This window comes from Biomphalaria glabrata, chromosome 15 (genome assembly GCF_947242115.1).
Source record: "Biomphalaria glabrata chromosome 15, xgBioGlab47.1, whole genome shotgun sequence".
NCBI lineage: Eukaryota > Metazoa > Mollusca > Gastropoda > Planorbidae > Biomphalaria > Biomphalaria glabrata.
Genome location: NC_074725.1, coordinates 27,426,633 through 27,446,299, shown reverse-complemented (window position 1 = coordinate 27,446,299; position 19,667 = coordinate 27,426,633). Strand labels below are relative to the sequence as shown.

The 19,667-nt window shown below is 37.8% G+C and overlaps 2 protein-coding genes across 2 annotated transcripts in view; one reads left to right on the top strand and one right to left on the bottom strand.

The window, feature by feature from the left end:
• The window catches only part of LOC106060226 (uncharacterized), a 33,941-nt gene extending 29,934 nt beyond the window's left edge, over positions 1-4,007 (bottom strand). Inside the window, exon 1 of the mRNA XM_056012114.1 lies at positions 3,593-4,007. Within this exon, the coding sequence (XP_055868089.1) occupies positions 3,593-3,795 (203 nt within the window). The 5' untranslated portion in view covers positions 3,796-4,007. The remainder of the gene's footprint in view (positions 1-3,592) is intronic.
• Positions 4,008-11,764: 7,757 nt separating this feature from the next.
• LOC129923077 (uncharacterized) lies at positions 11,765-14,394 on the top strand. The gene is made up of 2 exons (XM_056012113.1): positions 11,765-12,416; positions 12,468-14,394. The coding sequence occupies exons 1-2, from the start codon at positions 11,865-11,867 to the stop codon at positions 13,017-13,019; spliced, it is 1,104 nt and encodes a 367-aa protein (XP_055868088.1). The 5' UTR covers positions 11,765-11,864; the 3' UTR covers positions 13,020-14,394.
• The last annotated feature ends 5,273 nt before the right edge of the window (positions 14,395-19,667 follow it).

Below are 19,667 nucleotides of genomic sequence, written 5' to 3'. Positions count from 1 at the left end.
CAGCACAATGACCAACCAACTAATGTCAGGTACCAATTAGAGCTGGGTGGACTTAGAGACCAGCACAATGACCAACCAATCCATGTCAGGTACCAATTAGAGCTGGGTGGACTTAGAGGCGTCCTAAAGATCCAGAAATAAAAAATCCCAGTCTTCATCAGGATTCGAATCCGGGTGTTATGGAATGTGTGTGTTTCTATTGGTGACGTTGGGAAGAGGCTATGCAGTGTGAATGATGCAAGACTGCGACATTGTCCTCAGCTGTCTTGTGTAGGACAAACGACTCCAGATCGCCATTTGTATGTTATTACTGAAGTCTACTATATTTATTGCTTTTCATCTCAAGTTGATTTTTTGTTTATATTGTAATAAAATGTATATATAATATTATTCAGAAAGAAGATATTCAAGTTACTTCAAGTCTTACAAGTTATTATATAATACGCCAACAGCGGTTTGGTTGTCTACCAGCAGTTTGTTACTACAAGTCAACAACCGTCCATAACACCGGATTCACTTGGTTCGGAAGCCAAGCTATGTACCACCGTACCTCCAAACCTTTTTTGTTTTTTAGACCTGCGGGTCAGTGGTCAGAAATGTAAGACAAATCTTTTACGGCCGCTTCTGTAGAAACAAAATTGTCGACAGTTCAATGGGACCGTTTTTCTTTTTAAAGCCTATGGCCAGAAGTTTCTAGGAGAAAGATAGCACCACGAAACGGGTCGGATATAGCCCGCGGGCCGTAGTTTGAACATCACTAGTAGATTACTATCTGTTTTATCTGATGGTGTATCTATTCATTTCCAAGAAGATAACAATGAATCATATCCCCCACCTTTTTTTTCCATTTGCTATTTTACGAAAAAAAATCCATTTCATGGAAATACAGACCAACGTCTATTTGTGAGACTATTGAGAGTCAGCGTGTGGCCATCTCATTGAAGCTGGCGAGTCGCGAAATGACATATCTACTCATTGTCTCATTGTCTCCATTTGTATTTGATACCAGAACAACCAAATATGTTATGTCCGGAAAAGTTTGAGTTGGCAGTGTACTATTTAAGATACATAATCTTTAAGATGACCAGAGGAACCTTTAACCAGCAGTGGCATATCTGGCTACGAAACTGGGAGTGCCTGGCCACCCTATCGAAGTCTTAGGCTGATTGAACATTATTTTAAAGGTGAAGGTTTTGTATACGCTAGGTAAAGTGACAAGACTGACATGAATCTTTAGGAGACTGGATCAAGAGACATACTGTGATAGATTAGTCTCAGTTGGGAAGTACTGTGAGAGATTTAGTCTCAGCTGGGAAGTACTGTGAGAGATTTAGTCTCAGCTGGGAAGTACTGAGAGAGATTAGTCTCAGATTGGAAGTACTGTGAGAGATTAGTCTCAGATTGGAAGTTCTGTAAGAGATTAGTCTCAGCTGGAAAGTACAGTGAGAGATTAGTCTCAGCTGGAAAGTACAGTGAGAGATTAGTCTCAGATTGGAAGTACTGTGAGAGAATAGTCTCAGCTGGGAAGTACTGTGAGAAATTAGTCTCAGCTGGGAAGTACTGTGAGAGATTAGTCTCAGTTTGAAAGAATAGTGAGAGATTAGTCTCAGCTGGAACGTACAGTAAGAGATTAGTCTCAGCTTGGCAGTACTGTGAGAGATTAGTCTCAGCTGAGAAGTACTGTGAGAGATTAGTCTCAGCTGAGAAGTACTGTGAGAGATTAGTCTCAGCTGAGAAGTACTGTGAGAGATTAGTCTCAGCTGGGAAGTACTGTGAGAAATTAGTCTCAGCTGGGAAGTACTGTGAGAGATTAGTCTCAGTTTGAAAGAACAGTGAGAGATTAGTCTCGGCTGGAACGTACAGTAAGAGATTAGTCTCAGCTTGGAAGTACTGTGAGAGATTAGTCTCAGCTTGGAAGTACTGTAAGAGATTAGTCTCAGCTGGGAAGTACTGTGAGAGATTAGTCTCAGCTGGAAAGTACAGTGAGAGATTAGTCTCACCTGGGAAGTACAGTGAGAGATTAGCCTCAGATGGGAAGTACTGTGAGAGATTAGCCTCAGATGGGAAGTACTGTGAGAGATTAGCCTCAGCTAGGTAGTATTGTGAGAGATTAGTCTTAGGTGGTAAGTACTGTAAGAGATTAGTGGGAAGTACTGTGAGAGACCAGATGAGACATAATGCAAAAAAAAAACCGGAGCCTTTAATTGTGGAGGCTTACATATGATAAGAGTAACTTTTCTTTCCGCTGCACCCTACTGCACCCTACTACTTCAACAACGTCTTCTACGCCACTGGTAAAGGGTGACCTTTACTCGACCTATCCTGCCGATCTACATTTTTTTTTTTACCATTAATCACCTATCCTAAATCTCTTACGTTAATGAATGTGTTTATGTCTTATCAGTATTTTACCCTGGTAGAGCACAGGGTGACTTGTTATACTACACGCCCTTGTGACTCTCAAATCACACTATGGATAATAATCAAAGCCTAAAGACGTGCCTCAGCAACGTGGAGAAAGGGGACAGAAAGATGTGCCTTATCCCTTTATAGGCTTGCTTTCTGAGTCCGAAAATTAATGGTGACTATAACATAAGAGCTGGAGGCGCGGTGGCTGAGCTGTAAAGCGCTTGACTTCTGAACCAGGGACCGGGGTTCGAATCCTGGTGAAGACTGAGATTTTTAATTTCGGGATCTTCGGGCGCCTCTGAGCTCACCCAGCGCTAATGGGTACCTGACATTAGGGAAAAGTAAAGGCGGTTGGTAGCTGTGATGGCCACATGACACCCTTGTTAACCGTAGGCCACAGGAACAGATGACCTTTACATCATCTGAACTATAGACCACAAGGTCTGAAAGGGGAACTTTATTTTTTTTTCTTCATAACATAAGAGTTAGGGTCTGTGTACACGCTATAACAATAGCTACCCCAATAACTATCAAAACTCTTCACTATATCGAATTAATTTAGTATGATTATAAGAAAAGGTTTATTATGTAACTACAGGAATACTACATTTATTTCAAACATTTGTTTGAACTAGCTGTTTACTGATCTTCCTTTATGTTTTCCAAAATCCAGTTTAGATATAATTTAAAATTGTATGACAATATCTAGGATGCCCTTCTTTAACAAGGCTGAACATTAATTACATATATATAATTACATATATATATATATATATATATATATATATATATATATATATATATATATATATATATATATATATATATATATTTACTAGACATACCCACCGGTCACGGCCGTTCAATTATTTTTAAGAATATAAGTTGTTAATTTTCCTTTCCTTTCTTTTTACACTAAAAATACTCGCAATTTAGCTTCCCCTAATAGACTTGTAACTCGTGAATTCTGAATAGGAATGGCCCGATTAATAATGCCCTCCTCGCACATACACACACACAAACACTTTTGACCCATGAATTCTAGTATCACTTACCTTATAAACACACACACACACACACACATTTTTATTCGCCGACATCCACCGTCACAGTTCCTAGTATATTTAATTCTATATTTAGATCTCAAGTAGATCTAGATCTAGTTTATTAAAACATGTCATACCTATATTTCGTGGTGCAGATAATCCCATAACAGTCCTCTCTGCCCCATAAGCTATAAGTCCTATTAGTGGTGTTTGTGGAATTCAGAGGCCTGGCCCACTTGGGCACGAAAGAGCCGGCAATGACCAGCCCCCACGCTACAACCACAACGATGGTGGCCGCGATGGACAGCACAAGCTTGTCGAGGTGCTGCGGCTTGGCCATGTCAGGCGACGACCACCTTCCTCAGGGATGGCAGGGAGAGGCGTAGTCAGGAGGTTCAGATCCTGAAAAGGATGCAATCCGGTTCTGAGAAACTTCCTTGACGATCTAAAGGGAATAGTTCTCTGAAGCATAATGTTCACAAGAGTTTACAGTGGGGAGTGTTTATCCACTGACGACTCCATGACCTAAATTTTTTGTTAACAGCATGCCAGCCAGATTTCTTCACATCTTGCTTTCAAGCATCCTAAAATAAATTGAGACATATATAGTCAATATCTAAAAAAAAAACAGTATATAAAAGTCTGTTCAATATTGAGTACAAAAACAACAACTGAATACACAAAGACTTAATAGATAATAGATAGACAGACAGACAGACAGACAGATAGATAGATAGATAGATAGATAGATAGATAGATAGATAGATAGATAGATAGATAGATAGATAGATAGATAGATAGATAGATAGATAGATATTAAAGTAACAAAGCTCCCACTTTCAGACCTTGCGATATAAGGAGCAGATGATGTATTGGTCAACAACCAACCGCCTTTACTTTTCCCCAACTCATGTTAGGTACCCATTAGAATTGGGTGCACCTATGGGTGTCCTAAAAATCCCAGCTTTAACCGACATTCGAACCCATGCCTGTTGGTTTCGAATCCAAGCGCTTTACCACTTCACCCTCTTAGAGAGCTGGCACATTACTTAAATGCTAAGGAACAGACAGCTCACCATGAGCTGCACATAAGATTTCGCCTGATACTGTCCATGCTTCCTCTACATGTAAATAGAACAAAGAGATTCATCTCAAAGTTCTGCCCCACGTAACAAAAACTTAACATGTTAAGAACAACAAACGATGCAGAACATTTCTTGATCTCAAGTTAGTAAAACGGCTTCCCGAAATAAGACAGGCTGAAGTACTCATAAAAGTCGTGGTATTTTACTGTCTGGAGTGGTCTCTCGTTGACAGAATGACAATCGTAGTTAGGTGTGCTAATTAACCAAATCAATTACAAAACAACAGCATAGGCCCCGATGAAAAGAATGTGTGAGAATCCCTTATTCCTGTTTTCACAGTTGCTGCTGAAGTTACAAATAACAGGAAGTGATCGTAATAAGACCAAGTGTTGTTGAGAGTTTTTTTGTTTTGTTTTTCTTGTAAGTGATTTAAGGTTGTAACTGCACATCTATGTTGTATGTTGGCAACAGTTTGAGGATTGGGTTTAAATCTTCCACCTCCCTCCCACAACGGCATTGGATTTTTAGGCAAAAGTTTGTTTATATTGATCCAGATAATAACAACTTTAGTCTGATTGGACCAGGTCGTTTATCTATCTGTCTGTCTGTCTGTCTGTCTGTCTGTCTATCTACCTATCTATCTATCTATCTATCTATCTATCTATCTATCTATCTATCTATCTATCTATCTATCTATCTATCTATCTGTCTGTCTGTCTGTCTGTCTGTCTGTCTGTGTATTTATATCGACCTTACAGACCCATGTTAAAAACAAACTGACATCACGAATACAGAATCCATGGCCTACCGGCTAGTCAAGACCGTAACCATGACCAGACCAGACTCACTGAACGCTCGGACACTTGCATTTATAGCAGTGTGTAGTAGACTATTAGTGCCTAAACACCTGTTGGAACATATTTAAGTCAACGGCGGATGCACAAACTTTTGAATGCTCCTCAAAAATACGCCCGCCAGGAGGGGGCGGGTGTTATAGTAACTACTGCCCCCTACCCACCCAGCGCGGAACACGCAGTGTTTTTTAATGGCATGCACTTAATTGATGTGCCGCATCTGAAGGCGGCGTTTGCGGAGTATGCGATTAAAATATTTATTGTTATAGGCTCATATTGGCATCTACAAAGTGAGGACTTGATTTATTCAGAAGTTTAATGAAGGGCTGTTGTCACACATGGTAAAACAAAAGAATGTGTTGCGGCCTTCCTCTCTGATAAGCCATGAGGGGCAGGCAATTGTTCACTTTGTACAAAACTTATATCAACTCACTCTGTCTGGTCAAAAGTTTGTACACGTTATTTCTCTCACACCCAATCTTGGATTAATCTGAAATTTCGCACAATTATTTCTTTTTTTAAACAAGTATTTTTATGTTGTTTTTGTTAAATATTATTTTTAACCCTTAAGATGCGTGCAGTAGTTTGGCCTCTAAACATCAAAATTGTAATTTCCTTTTGTATGCATTCATTGTAAAACAGCTCAGCACTTTAAGGTTTAATAACAACTTTGCCCCGTAGTGCTTTGAACACTGAAACTAATGCTTTCTTCGTAAAGTGCTGAGAAGTTATAATAAATCGGCCAGAATTTTAAAACAGTAAAACACATTCATTTAGTAGTTCGAATGTTTGATTTGTTTTAGTCCTGGATCGGACACGAATCTGCTTTCTGTGTCATTAGTTTATAACGTTAGTTCAGCTTATTTTTTTAAGAAAAGAAAGTTCTGTCCCATTTTAATACATTGCTGGATACCTCCATTTTGTGAAAGTCACGTGCTTCGAGGAAGCTTTGTCAACTCTTTCTCTCCGTAATTATCTCTGTAAGTCTTTTGAGGGAATTCTACATTTTGCTCATTACTATTTCACTACCCTGTTATGATGAAGCTTCAATAGTTTTGTCGTTTGTTATCAGAAAATGTTTTATTTGGTATAGAATAAAGAGGAATGCGGGCTCTTTTTATATAGAACAAAGCAAAGTTTATTAAATCAAACATTAATTTTATTTCATGGGGTCAAATCAACGATGGTATCGTCAATCAGGAGAGAAAGAGTCAACCGACAGATTGCAAGTCTCTCAAGTTACATACAGCTGAAATAAAAACATGACTACCCAGTGGAAGTGTGAAGAAGATCTCCAAGACCTATTGATCTTATTCATACGTACGGAAAATTGTCCACCTAATATTATAAAGCGTAGATCACATATTTATAATGGCATCCTCACAAATTCGGAGGCGCTGCGGCTTGGCTTCCGAATCGAGGCGCCCCGGGTTCACATCTTGGAGAAGACTAGCATTTTTAATTACGGGATCTTTATGGTGAAACAGGTGGATGACAAGCATTAACCACGAGATATAACTTTGTATGAAGGCCCATCGATAGTGACAAAAAAATAAATTAAAAACAGACTACGTTGGGACAGGTCATCTTGAAAGAATGAGTCTGAATGTCAGAGAACAGAGGAGCGAAACTTTTATACAGGCAAAAACCCAAAAGGCAAGCGACCCAAAGGCAGACCCCGAATGCGATGGATTGATAATGTGGAGGCAGATTTTCACCAGCTTGGGGCTAGGGCGTGGAGACGAAAGGCCCAGGAGAGATCTGAATGGAGGAATGAATTGAAGCAGGCCTCCATGGGCTGTAGCGCCACTGGGATAGATGGATGGATTAGAGCGCCTCTGAGTCCACCCAGCTCTTGTGTGTACCTGACGTTAGTTGGAAAAAAGTAAAAACGGTTGGTCACATGACAGCCTCGTCGTTAACCATGGACCACAGAAACATAAACTTTACATCCTCTGCCCTAAAGGTCTGAATTGAAAAGGGAACTTTCTTTTCCGTACACAGATATAGTCTAAGTTTAGTCTACACCTCCCCTCCCCTCTATGTATATGTTTAAAAAGATCACTCCCCCCCCCCTTTCCCAATTAAAAAGAAAAGGAACCAACATTCGGACATATCTGATGGAAGTTTAACTTATTTAACAGATGGAGACAGTCTTGTATGTTTGCAAATCTTGGACGCTAAACGCATAACTAGAGGGTAGGATCCTTGCAATAGGAAATGCTATATAGAACATAGGATAATTTTATTGGTCCAAACTGTTTGACTAGGTATTACCTACAAAGACTGCATCACAAATGAGATACGAAACAGGATTACAACGGCAAATGGGGCCCGGGATGACCTGCTGACCACTATCAAAAAACGAAAACTTACGGCCATACGAAAAGGTCCTCAGGGCTCGCAAAGACCTTCCTTCAGGGAACAGTACGATGATACAGAAGATGAGACAGAGAAAGCGATGGGAAGACAACATAAAAGAATGGACGGGCCTGGCGTTGAAAGAGATTCTATCCAAGACAAAATATGGAAAGGGATGGGAAAAGACGGTCGACAGATCGTTTGTGGTGCCCCAACAGTGATAGGTGAAAGCTTAAAACAGCGTTTACGCACCCAAAATGTATCATTTCAGAATGAGACGAGCTGTGCAGAAACAATGCAAACTAGTCACACTTAACTATGGGTCAAGCAGACAACACAAGAACAACATTTAGTTATTAGAGAGTGCGCAAAACCATTTGTTTTGCTCGTCAGAGATCCACAACATGGTTAATTTGTTTAAACTCACCATTCACGCTGAAAACCTAATTGATCTTTCTCTGCCACCTATCTACCTGCGCACCGAGGACACCTATCTACCTGCGCACCGAGGACACCTATCTACCTGCGCACCGAGGACACCCTTCCTCTCTGCACTTCCTAATAGCCTCCAACTAAGCTACACATGTCCTGGGAAATTGAGATCATTTCAACATTGCAACATTCACACTAGATTCACTCACTAACCTCTAACTTAATAGCTATTTAACAGATGGTCTCCTGATTCTGACTCGAGAGACACACAGGTATCTCATGTTTGTTTTTGTTTTCCTTGTAAAAAAAAATAGAAATGCTATGCGGTGTGGTGATATATCACCCCGACACCTCCCCCACCTACAAAGTTAAAAACAATTAAAAAAAAAATGTAAAACTATTTACACCCACTAGACAACTTTTTTTTTTGTTGTAACTCTTACACATATGTTTACAAATGTACTTGACATGAAGTGTTTTGTATAGACTTTTAGGAGTGATGCAATAACACGAACTGCGATCTTATTTTTACAAAGCTTATATCGACACACTCTGTCTGGTCAAAAGTTTGTACACGTGATTTCTCCCAGACCCGTTATATGATCAAGCTACAACTTGGCACAAATATTCTCTGGCATAGACAAAGCATGAATCAATAAAAAAAAAATAGCATAACTATTCAATTAATCATTGGTATTTAATTTGTAATATACTAAAAAGGAAATTGATTCTTCAGTATTCACATATATGGCTAAATATGTAAGGTTTGGTCCCTTTAGATAATTGTACACTTTATTCTCGGATCAAGTTGAAACTTTAAACAATTATTTGTTGTACCTATTATAACATGAAGCAATTTAAAAAAAAAAAAACAATTTATTCAATTAAACATTGGTAATTAATTATTTTGTTTGGTATCGAGTAAGAGAAATAACTTCTACATTATTGAATATAGTTGTAAGTGCGGAGTTCTTCCCCTCAAATAAGCTTTGGATTTCTTTTTTATTTTGCTTGTTATAGATTAATGTTATAGTATATTTTCTTAAATTGCATGGGCGGTGCCCAGGAGGAGGAAACGTTGTTGAAGGTGGATACACATGTGAAGACTGACTGGCGACTGAATTTATAAAGCCTCAAGGCCAAAAAGGTCAGGCGTCGTTGGAAGATAGGGTTAAAGGTTAGTAGGCTGTGCATAAGGAAAACAGGTACTATAATATAAAAATATATACTTTTTTAAAAGTTGTTTTGTTTAATCAATTCCTACTAGTACTTTTATGAAGCGGTGGTCTCGGGTCTGATCATATCGGATCGTCATTTAAAAAAAAAAAGGCCAGTAGGTGTAATCCACCAAAGTAGGAAACCGTTTTTTTTTTTTTTGTAACCACATGTCTAGAGGCCGCAGATTTTAATGGATTGACCTTTCACTAGTCTCCTCCGCATAAGGTCGTCTTTCATGTCATCATTGCTGACACTGTTTAGTTTTTGTTTGTTGTTGTCACTAGCTCTCTTTTCCCTTGCTTTTCTTTCATTTCCCTTATATCTCCTCAACATTTCCCCATATCGCTTTGTCTCTTCCCCCCCCCCCCCATCTCTCTTACTGTGTTTTACTGCTGAAGATGATGTCTATTGAATATCCACCAGATCTAAAACAACTAAATAGCCACAACAGACACAAAGTTCTTTACGTTGGTGTGTGTCACAGATGCCATTATAGATTTATTTGTATATTTCACATTAAAAAGCTTATGTGTAAATAGAAATATAAACCCTTGACTGAGCCTCAGGAATTACCCCACAAATCTAGACCCTTGACAGCACCTCAGGTTTTACCCAAGACGTAATTATGATGTTGCAAATCTATTGGTTGATTTGAAAATAAATAAAGACATTTTTTTTAAAAGAGTTAGCGCCAGAGAATTGACGAGGGAAAAAGAAGGCCAGTCGATGAAAGAATTCCATAATAGATAGTCACGTTTCTAAGAGCTCTGATTTAAAGCCTTTGTAATGTTTTTTATACGTGTTGATCTGTAACTTGTACATAAGCTGTACTTACGTTTTATATTTAAATAAAGTTCCAGAGTTGTGTTTTAGCAAAGAATCTTTTATTGTGATTCCTAGATCGTCATTTATTCAACTATTTTAATTCAAGTAAAATCCCCGGCACCACAACACACGTTGTGACATCGTGTGTGTTGTGACAATCTGGCACTCTCCGACTAATAAAAGTTTATGGACAACTTCTAACGAAATTTATTCAAGATCTAGGACCAATTTCTAAACTCTTCAAAGGAACTTCATTCTTATTTAACGGAGGACAGAATTTCTGTGTTTAACAGGTCAGTTGGTTATCGATAATTCTTTTATAAAGATTTTCGTTAGAGTTACGTCTAACTCACGAAATCTATTATTATATGTAATTGGCAAAAGGATTAAGACCAATATACATAATAACTGGCATTATAAAAAAGACCAGTAAAGCAAATAACTGGCAATAAAAAAGACCAGTAAAGTAAATAACTGGCATTATAAAGAAGACCAGTAAATAATCATTTGTCTGGCACAAAGTAAACAGAAGACCAGATTTAACCAACTGTTAAACAAGTAAAAAGTAATCGGCTCAATAGATCTATATATTCAATCATACGACTCCAGTAGTACTTCTACTGTAAAACAAAGTTCTACTTCATAGCCAGTTACAGCATAACTAACATTGATTTGTTATATTCAAAACGTTACTATATTTCTACATTCCAAGTTGGTATATTTCTCAACATGTCTCCAAAGACAAGAACACAAAGATGGTTAGAATTATTTGACATAGCTAAAGAAAAACAAGTACCTAAACCAGATGAATGGGTTCATCGACAGGAAGAAAAAGAATATCAAGCAAAAGTACATTGTAACATGACTTCAACAACAGACATAATAGGTGAAGCCATAGCTTTAGCAGAAAAACTCAATATTCCTTCACATGAACGAGAAAGATGGTTTGATAATAAATTAGCTGAGATAGACAGAGAAGATGACAAAAGACGGCAAGAAGAACTAAAACGAGAATTATTAAAATTGAAAAATACCGAATTCAAAGCTGAACAAAAGAATGATGCAACATTAACAAGAATATACCAGAAAGCTCAATTAAGAGAGCGTACAGCATATCTCGAAGATGGATTTCTCAAGAAGTATATTTTCCGCAAGTACAATGTAATTGAACAAATATATGTACCACAGAAGTACAGACAACAAATAATCAAAGCCAAGCATGAGTTTTATGAAACCAAACATATGAGTGTAACAAGTACTAAGAAGAGAATTGCCAAAGAATATTATTGGCCTAGCTTGAACAAAGATGTCAAGAAATACATTAATAATTGTTCACTTGTCGATATGATTATTGTGAGAAGAAACAAACTCAAAAGAAAAGCAACATAACTAAAACAAAGAATGAACCAGACTACAAAGCCAGAATTGACAACAATGAATCTACGCATCATGACTCAAGCAAATCTACAGGGACATCATTGCCTACATGTCCATTACTACCTGTTACTACATGTCCATCCCTACCTGACAATATAAGCCCATCCCTACCAAGTACTTTCCCATCCCTAACCACTGATGATGACTTCATACATCAAGATTTGAACAAGACATCTGCATCATTATCTACCAATACTATGATATGCATTGAACATTTTTGCTACAATCAAGACAAGTCTCATGAACCAGAAGCAGATACTTATATTCAATCAACTTTGGCTATACCAGACAAAAGAAAAACTATGCAACTTGACTCTAACACTCATACAAGTATTCCTCATTTGAAAGAATGTGAGTCAACTCAAGAAGCCATTACATCCAAGAACATTGGAAGTCAAAGAATATTACAGGAACACATGAAATCAAGACATTTTGCTCAAGGAGATCAAGTCAAATTACTGTTACCAGATTTCAGTAACAAACTGTTTTACAAATGGCAAGGTCCTTTCCACATCATCAGAAAGATTTCCAACCTGCTTTATGAAATCAATGTCAACAAGGTTACCAGAGTATTTCATGTTCATATGTTTGAACATTACCATGAAACAGATAATGAAGACATCAAAGCAAAAGTTGATAATTTTACAAGCTTAGCAACTATCCCTGAAGAAGAAGAAGAAACATCATCAACACCCATTCCTGAGATAGATGTTTCATTACCAGCATCAAATCAAATTGACATTCCAAAGGTCATCACTTTGGATGATATATCAACATCAAATCAATTTGACATTCCCAAGGTCATCACTCTGGATGACATAGCACTACAGCAAGTGAAGGACACTAAAGTGTTTCCAGACCATGCAGATTTCTTTACCAGTGTTTCTGAAACATTTCCAGTACTGCAGTTTGAAAGAAACTCAGAGAGCAACAACATTGACAACACCAAGTTTCATCCTCCGTCCACTCAAGGGGCAACTTTTCTTCAGAAAGGAACAAATGAACTTCTTCAACATTGCTGTATTGACCGATTGAACTCAGACATGTTCAGTCATTGCTCTATTGAACATTCTAATGCAAAGCATTCTTCTACCATTGTTCGACAGCGTCAACGTTCATCAACCAGAAAATTGAGTTTTGGTTTCGGACAGTTCTTATTTTCCCCAAACTCAAACGCGGTTCAATCAGACATTATCTGTGAGATCAATATGACATGGAGACAACAGCTTCATAAACTGAAAGACCTTTTCTTCAAGTTTAGAAAACGCGTACACACATCGGCAACTCAGAAGGGTTCTGAACTTCACACTTACATTTTATATATGTACTATACCATATTTAGTGTCACTTGATCCATTATCATTCATACTCGTCAAGGAAGAACATTATCCAGTTATATTTAATTAATTAATTAATTTGTCTACTCATTTTTCACAGGAGTTCTATATCAGATTATGTTGCATTTTTTTCAGCACCAAGCAACCCACTGAGGAAGGTCACTCATTCAAGATACTTTGTTTATTATGTTTCAGCATCTTTGCATATGACATGCATCAGTCATTTTAATTTTTAAATCATGTACATTTTATTTCAGGAATTTTATTTCAGGTATGTTATTATTGCATATATCCTATTATAATAGTACAGATACATGACTTATAATTGAAATTCTTCATTGCTTCACACATATTAAGATTTGTATTACATTTAGTATCATTATTCAGAAGATTGTCATGTATACATCAATTTTTTCTATGTCAATTTTTCATATGCAATATATTTTTTCCATGTACACATTTTCACATTAGTACTAACCAAATGAGTTATAATGTCATATTTTAATTTTATCATGAAGCACCATGAAGAGAAGTAACTCATTCAATTCAAGATTTAATTTATTCAAGTATTATGCTTTGTACAACTTTTGATATTGTCTCATTTTCATAACCACTTGAATAGTGAAACAGGTGTTCTAAGTCATCAATAATTTTGTTCTCATATACCTGACACTGCATTTACATTTCTTTTTAATGTTATCTTCAAGTTGACTTTATTTTTCAGAGCATTGTCATATGTTACCTCAACCATTTTTCTATAATTTCATGTATGGTATCTTGTGTATATTTAAATATTTTTAATACATATGAGCATTTCTATTACCATACAAATGCTAAATGGAGGGGGGGGGGTAATATGTCACAGATGCCATTATAGATTTATTTGTATATTTCACATTTAAAAGCTTATGTGTAAATAGAAATATAAACCCTTGACTGAGCCTCAGGAATTACCCCACAAATCTAGACCCTTGACAGAACCTCATGTTTTACCCAAGACGTAATTATGATGTTGCAAATCTATTGGTTGATTTGAAAATAAATAAAGACATTTTTTTTAAAAGTGTTAGCGCCAGAGAATTGACGAGGGAAAAAGAAGGCCAGTCGATGAAAGAATGTCCTAGTAGATAGTCACGTTTCTAAGAGCTCTGATTTAAAGCCTTTGTAATGTTTTTTATACGTGTTGATCTGTAACTTGTACATAAGCTGTACTTACGTTTTATATTTAAATAAAGTTCCAGAGTTGTGTTTTAGCAAAGAATCTTTTATTGTGATTCCTAGATCGTCATTTATTCAACTATTTTAATTCAAGTAAAATCCCCGGCACCACAACACACGTTGTGACATCGTGTGTGTTGTGACAGTGTGAAACTCCCCAATAAAAGATAGGGTCAGGGTTAGGTCGTTCTGTCGTTCAGATTTATCGATGGTTCAAACCCGGCCCGCTCCCATCCCCCGTCGTCCTGCGGGACATTTGGACTAGGAAGTAATTATCTTTAACTCCGAAGCATGTAAAACATTTTTTTACAACACTTACCTACAACGTCACAACCGGTGGGCAGTTTACACCAATAGCTCGCTGCCACGTCACAGGTCTAAAATGCCCATAGGTTGTTAAGTTGCAGGTCAGTGTTTCAGGCTTTCTACAACAAATGGTCCTGGACAGAACGACATTCATTTGTAAGAGAGACATCGAGACCATAGGTCTGTACGACGTGGTAACGAGCCCATTGATTTCCACTGCCCACAGGTCGCCTCGTTGCAGGTCAGTGTTGAGGCCTTCTGTAACCAATGGTCTCAGATACACCCACAATAAGCTAAAGAAAACAACACAAAATTATTGGATTAGAATGTCTTTTTTTTCCCCCTAGCTCGCGACCTTCAACGAGAACCAAAAAAAAAAAAAAAATGAAAAAATATTTTTCGAAAAATAAAACTGATGTAAAAAAAGTTGTATCTAACGGCGTCAAATAATACAAAAAAAAAAAAAAAAAACTGGTGACGTTTTATTTAAGCCCAAACGCCAATTATCGCCACACACTGTCACTACGGCCTTAGACAAATCCATTTTATCTGATTTCCGTAAATCCCAGCGTTAATTAAGACGCGTCTCATAGACCAATAGAGTCGTAGTCTTGTTTTTTTGTTTTTAGAGCTAGAGTGCGCTTACACGCAAACAGTGCAAAAAGAAGTGTTTCCTCTTTCAGAATGACTTCACAAAATAGTCCAAGAAAATAAATTCAACTTAACTGCAAAAGTATAATGTATGCGTATTTGAAGGATTTCGCCATATGGTGCGAAGGCAGAGCGGCCCATATGTACCCTATTTTATTAATTTTATAGGACCCAAGTACTAATTCTAGTAAATTGGGTGGTTTTGAAAAATCCTTGATTTCCAAATAAAATCGTGATTTCTACCACTGCGTGAACATGGGATCCCAAATAAAATGGCTGAAAAATACGGATCTCTTCTCGTTGTTCTGGAAGAGTCGAGTTGTCAAGTAGTTAAGTATAAAGCGCAATGGAAGATCGGTGTTTAAATGTGTGGTTCTGGCTTTCAAAGCGCCATGGAAGATCGGTGTTTAAATGTGTGGTTCTGGCTGTGAAAGCGCCATGGAAGTTCGGTGTTTAAATGTGTGGTTCTGGCTGTGAAAGCGCCATGGAAGTTCGGTGTTTAAATGTGTGGTTCTGGCTGTGAAAGCGCCATGGAAGTTCGGTGTTTAAATGTGTGGTTCAGGCTTTGAAAATGCCATGGTAGTTCGGTGTTTAAATATGTGGTTCTGGCTTTGAAAACGCCATGGTAATTCGGTGTTTAAATGTGTGGTTCTGGCTTTGAAAACGCCATGGTAGTTCGGTGTTTAAATGTGTGGTTCTGGCTTTGAAAACGCCATGGTAGTTCGGTGTTTAAATGTGTGGTTCTGGCTTTGAAAACGCCATGGTAGTTCGGTGTTTAAATGTGTGGTTCTGGCTTTGAAAACGCCATGGTAGTTCGGTGTTTAAATGTGTGGTTCTGGCTTTGAAAACGCCATGGTAGTTCGGTGTTTAAATGTGTGGTTCTGGCTTTGAAAACGCCATGGAAGTTTAGTATTTAAGTTTGTGGATCTGGCTCTACATATGTAGTGTACTGTGATTAGTTGTAATGTACATTGTGTTCTTTCAAATCAAAGTTAATGTAATCATTTCATGGTTTCCTGCCTCTTCGCATACAAGTGAGGAACAAGAGTTAATGTTTAATGTGATACTCTCTGCTCTATTCCTCAACCACCTACAACATGTACACAAAACTATAATGTAGAATAAATATGTCACAATTCTATTTCTTTGAAAATTTAGATCATCTTTTTACAAAGCTTATATCAACTTACTCCGTCCGTCTGTCTGGTACTTATGGTTCACATGATAATTCTCTCACTTCAAATTCTCAGATCAAGCTGAAAGTTTACACAATTATTCATTGTCCCTAAAAAATGAATCAATACAAAAAACTAACTCATAATTTATTAATTAGTGGTACTTAATGAATTGTTCTAACAATATAGTATAGAGAGATATATCTATAAATGTGCAGTTCTTTCCCTTATAAAGTACTTATAAATATAGGACGGATAGGAAGGACTTTTGGGTAACCAAACGTAACTTTAAGCGGAGATAACATTGAGTACAAAAAAAAAAGGGGGGGGGGGCAGAATTCATAATGAAGTTGCGATACTGTAAACTGATTCGTGAAAATTCTTTCACAATAAATTCCGGAGTAGCACCTTCGACACTGGGAAACCCAGTTCACACCTTAAGCCAGTGGTCCACGACCTTAATCCTCCTATGGGTCGTATAAATCTACGAAACTCATGTCACAGGTCACATAATCGAAGAAAACGAAATCTGTGACTTCATCATGCAATAAGGATGGCAGGAAAGAATCCACATCACGGGACGGGTGTGACCCGAGGACCGTAAGTTGGTAACACTATTTTAAGTAAACATTTATATTATGTAAAAAAAAAGTTTCCATTTCAGACCTTGCGATCTATGGGTCAGATGTTAAAGTCATCTGTTACTATGACCAACGGGTAAAGAGTTTGGTGTCATGTGGCCAGCACAACGACCAATCGCCTTTACTTTCCCCAACTAAAGTCAGGTACTCATTAGAGATGGGTGGACTAAGGAGCGCCCTAAAAATCCCGAAATTCAAAATCCTAGTCCTCACCAAGATTCGAACCCAGGACCCTAGGTTTACAAGCCTATCGCTTAACCACCGAGCCACCGTACTCCTCGACATATATTTGCAATTTATCTTTGTGTACAAGACAACACTCATATGCAATAGTATCTGTGTACAAGACAACACTCATATGCAATAGTATCTGTGTACAAGACAGCACTCATATGCAATAGTATCTGTGTACAAGACAACACTCATATGCAATAGTATCTGTGTACATGACAACACTCATATGCAATAGTATCTGTGTACAAGACAGCACTCACATGCAATAGTATCTGTGTACAAGACAGCACTCATATGCAATAGTATCTGTGTACAAGACATCACTCATATGCAATAGTATCTGTGTACAAGACAGCACTCATATGCAATAGTATCTGTGTACAAGACATCACTCATATGCAATAGTATCTGTGTACAAGACAGCACTCATGTGCAATAGTATCTGTGTACAAGACAGCACTCATATGCAATAGTATCTGTGTACAAGACAACACTCATATGCAATAGTATCTGTGTACAAGACAACACTCATATGCAATAGTATCTGTGTACAAGACAGCACTCATATGCAATAGTATCTGTGTAGATCTGTCGGATTCCTTTGTATTGCTTGGCTTGGCTTGTTAGGGGGTTACAATTAAATATTACTTTTAATAACAGTTATTACTAAACACACCTCAACTCCAACTATCCGTGAATAACGATAATGCTTTAATATTTAATAAAGCACACAATTATAACAACTCTCAAGAAATGTTACCCTATACACATGAAGAATATATACACAAACACCAGTCCAGTAAGCAACTGTCCAACCTTCCTGAACCGGGGAAAAGACCTCACTGCTAACACACTCTCTCACACATTCAAGGAAGACTAAATCATTCAGACTATTTACATTCATAACCTGGGAGTACACAAACAAGGAAATATAACTATCATACCAAAATATCAAAGTCACATATTCATTCTCGCCATACCTCCCCCCTGACAAGATCTGAAGCTTAACTCAGATTACACACTTCTCTGCAAGGAATAAATTGTCTGTACCTATAGTAAAGAAGTCAAGTTCCCATTTCAGACCTTGCGATCTATAGGGCTGATGCTGTAAACATCATCTGTTTCTATGCCTCACGGTTAACGAGGTTGTCATGTGGCCAGCACAACGACCAACCGCTTTTACTTCTTTTTTTTCCAACTAGAGGCGTCCTAAAGATCCCGAAATTAAAAAATCCCAGTCTTCACCAGGATACGAACCCCAATCCCGAGTTCAGAAGCCTAACGCTTTACCACTCAGCCACCGCGCCTTCCGTACGTACCTATAACTAAAGAAGAATGTTTTGGGAATGTTTTGGTCGAATTCCCCTCGTTCTAAAAAAAAACATGAACCCACACTACTCACAATTAAGCCTCCTACTAAGTGCACCAATACTAGACCTGAAAAAAAAACAAAAAAACGCGCCATGAAATCTTAGCTATGCGTACCCTCCAGAGACCCACTCTAGCCGGGCTCCGACGTCATGAAGTCGGCTTTGGAATATTTTCTGCAGCGCTATGAATTCAACTAAAATATTCATGAGTAATTAGCATCATCATTTTTTTCCCCTACGTCGGGTTGGAATGAGCGACAGACATTCGCCTGGGGCAAACCGAATGGAGTGAAGCATAGCAGTTAATAAAATATTTCCCTTGTAGAATAGTTTAACCTTGACAAGGGTTACGTGTAGATCTTATTTGTTTAATTTGTTCTGTTACGGAAATTTATTTGTACGATGCTGACGTGAGAATTGTATTGGTCATAACGCTAACTGAATTGTGTTGGGTTTTTTTTTTAACAAAGCTTATATCAACTCACTCTGTCTGTCTGGTCAAATATTTGAGCATGTTTTTTCTCCCATTTTCACTCTCGAATTAAGTTTAAAAAAAAACTTTGCATAAGTCATGAATCAATAAAAAAAAAAGGAACCAATTGGTAAATTAATTATTGTTGATTAATTATAGTTTGATATCGAAATAAGGTGAATAACTGCTACTTAATGAGAGATGTGGATGTGTATATGGATATACGGAGAGAGACACAGAGAGAAGGAGCGACGCGACTGAGAGAGACAGAGGGGGACACAGAGATACACTTAAAAGAGTTAGAAGATATAGGAAATTAAATGCACCCCTTTGGGGGGACAGATGATGTAAAGGTCTTCTATTTTTGTGGATTACGGTTAACGAGGGTGTCATGTGGCCAACGCAACGACCAATTTCATTTAATCCCCCCCCCACCCAGGTATCCATTAGACTTGGGTGGACTCATGGGCGTCCCGAAAACACAAACAAAATTCAAATTTCCCCAGTCTTCACCGGGATTCGAACTTGAGATCCCTCACTTTACCACTCGGCCACCAGACCCGCTAGAGAAGACAAACAGTTCGAGACAATTCCAG

Bases quoted from the DNA above. Each gene is read 5' to 3' on its own strand.
- LOC129923077 (XM_056012113.1), top strand. From the start codon at position 11,865: ATGATATGCATTGAACATTTTTGCTACAATCAAGACAAGTCTCATGAA. The intron at 12,417-12,467 runs GTCATCACTTTG...GACATTCCCAAG, and splicing joins ATCAAATTGACATTCCAAAG to GTCATCACTCTGGATGACAT.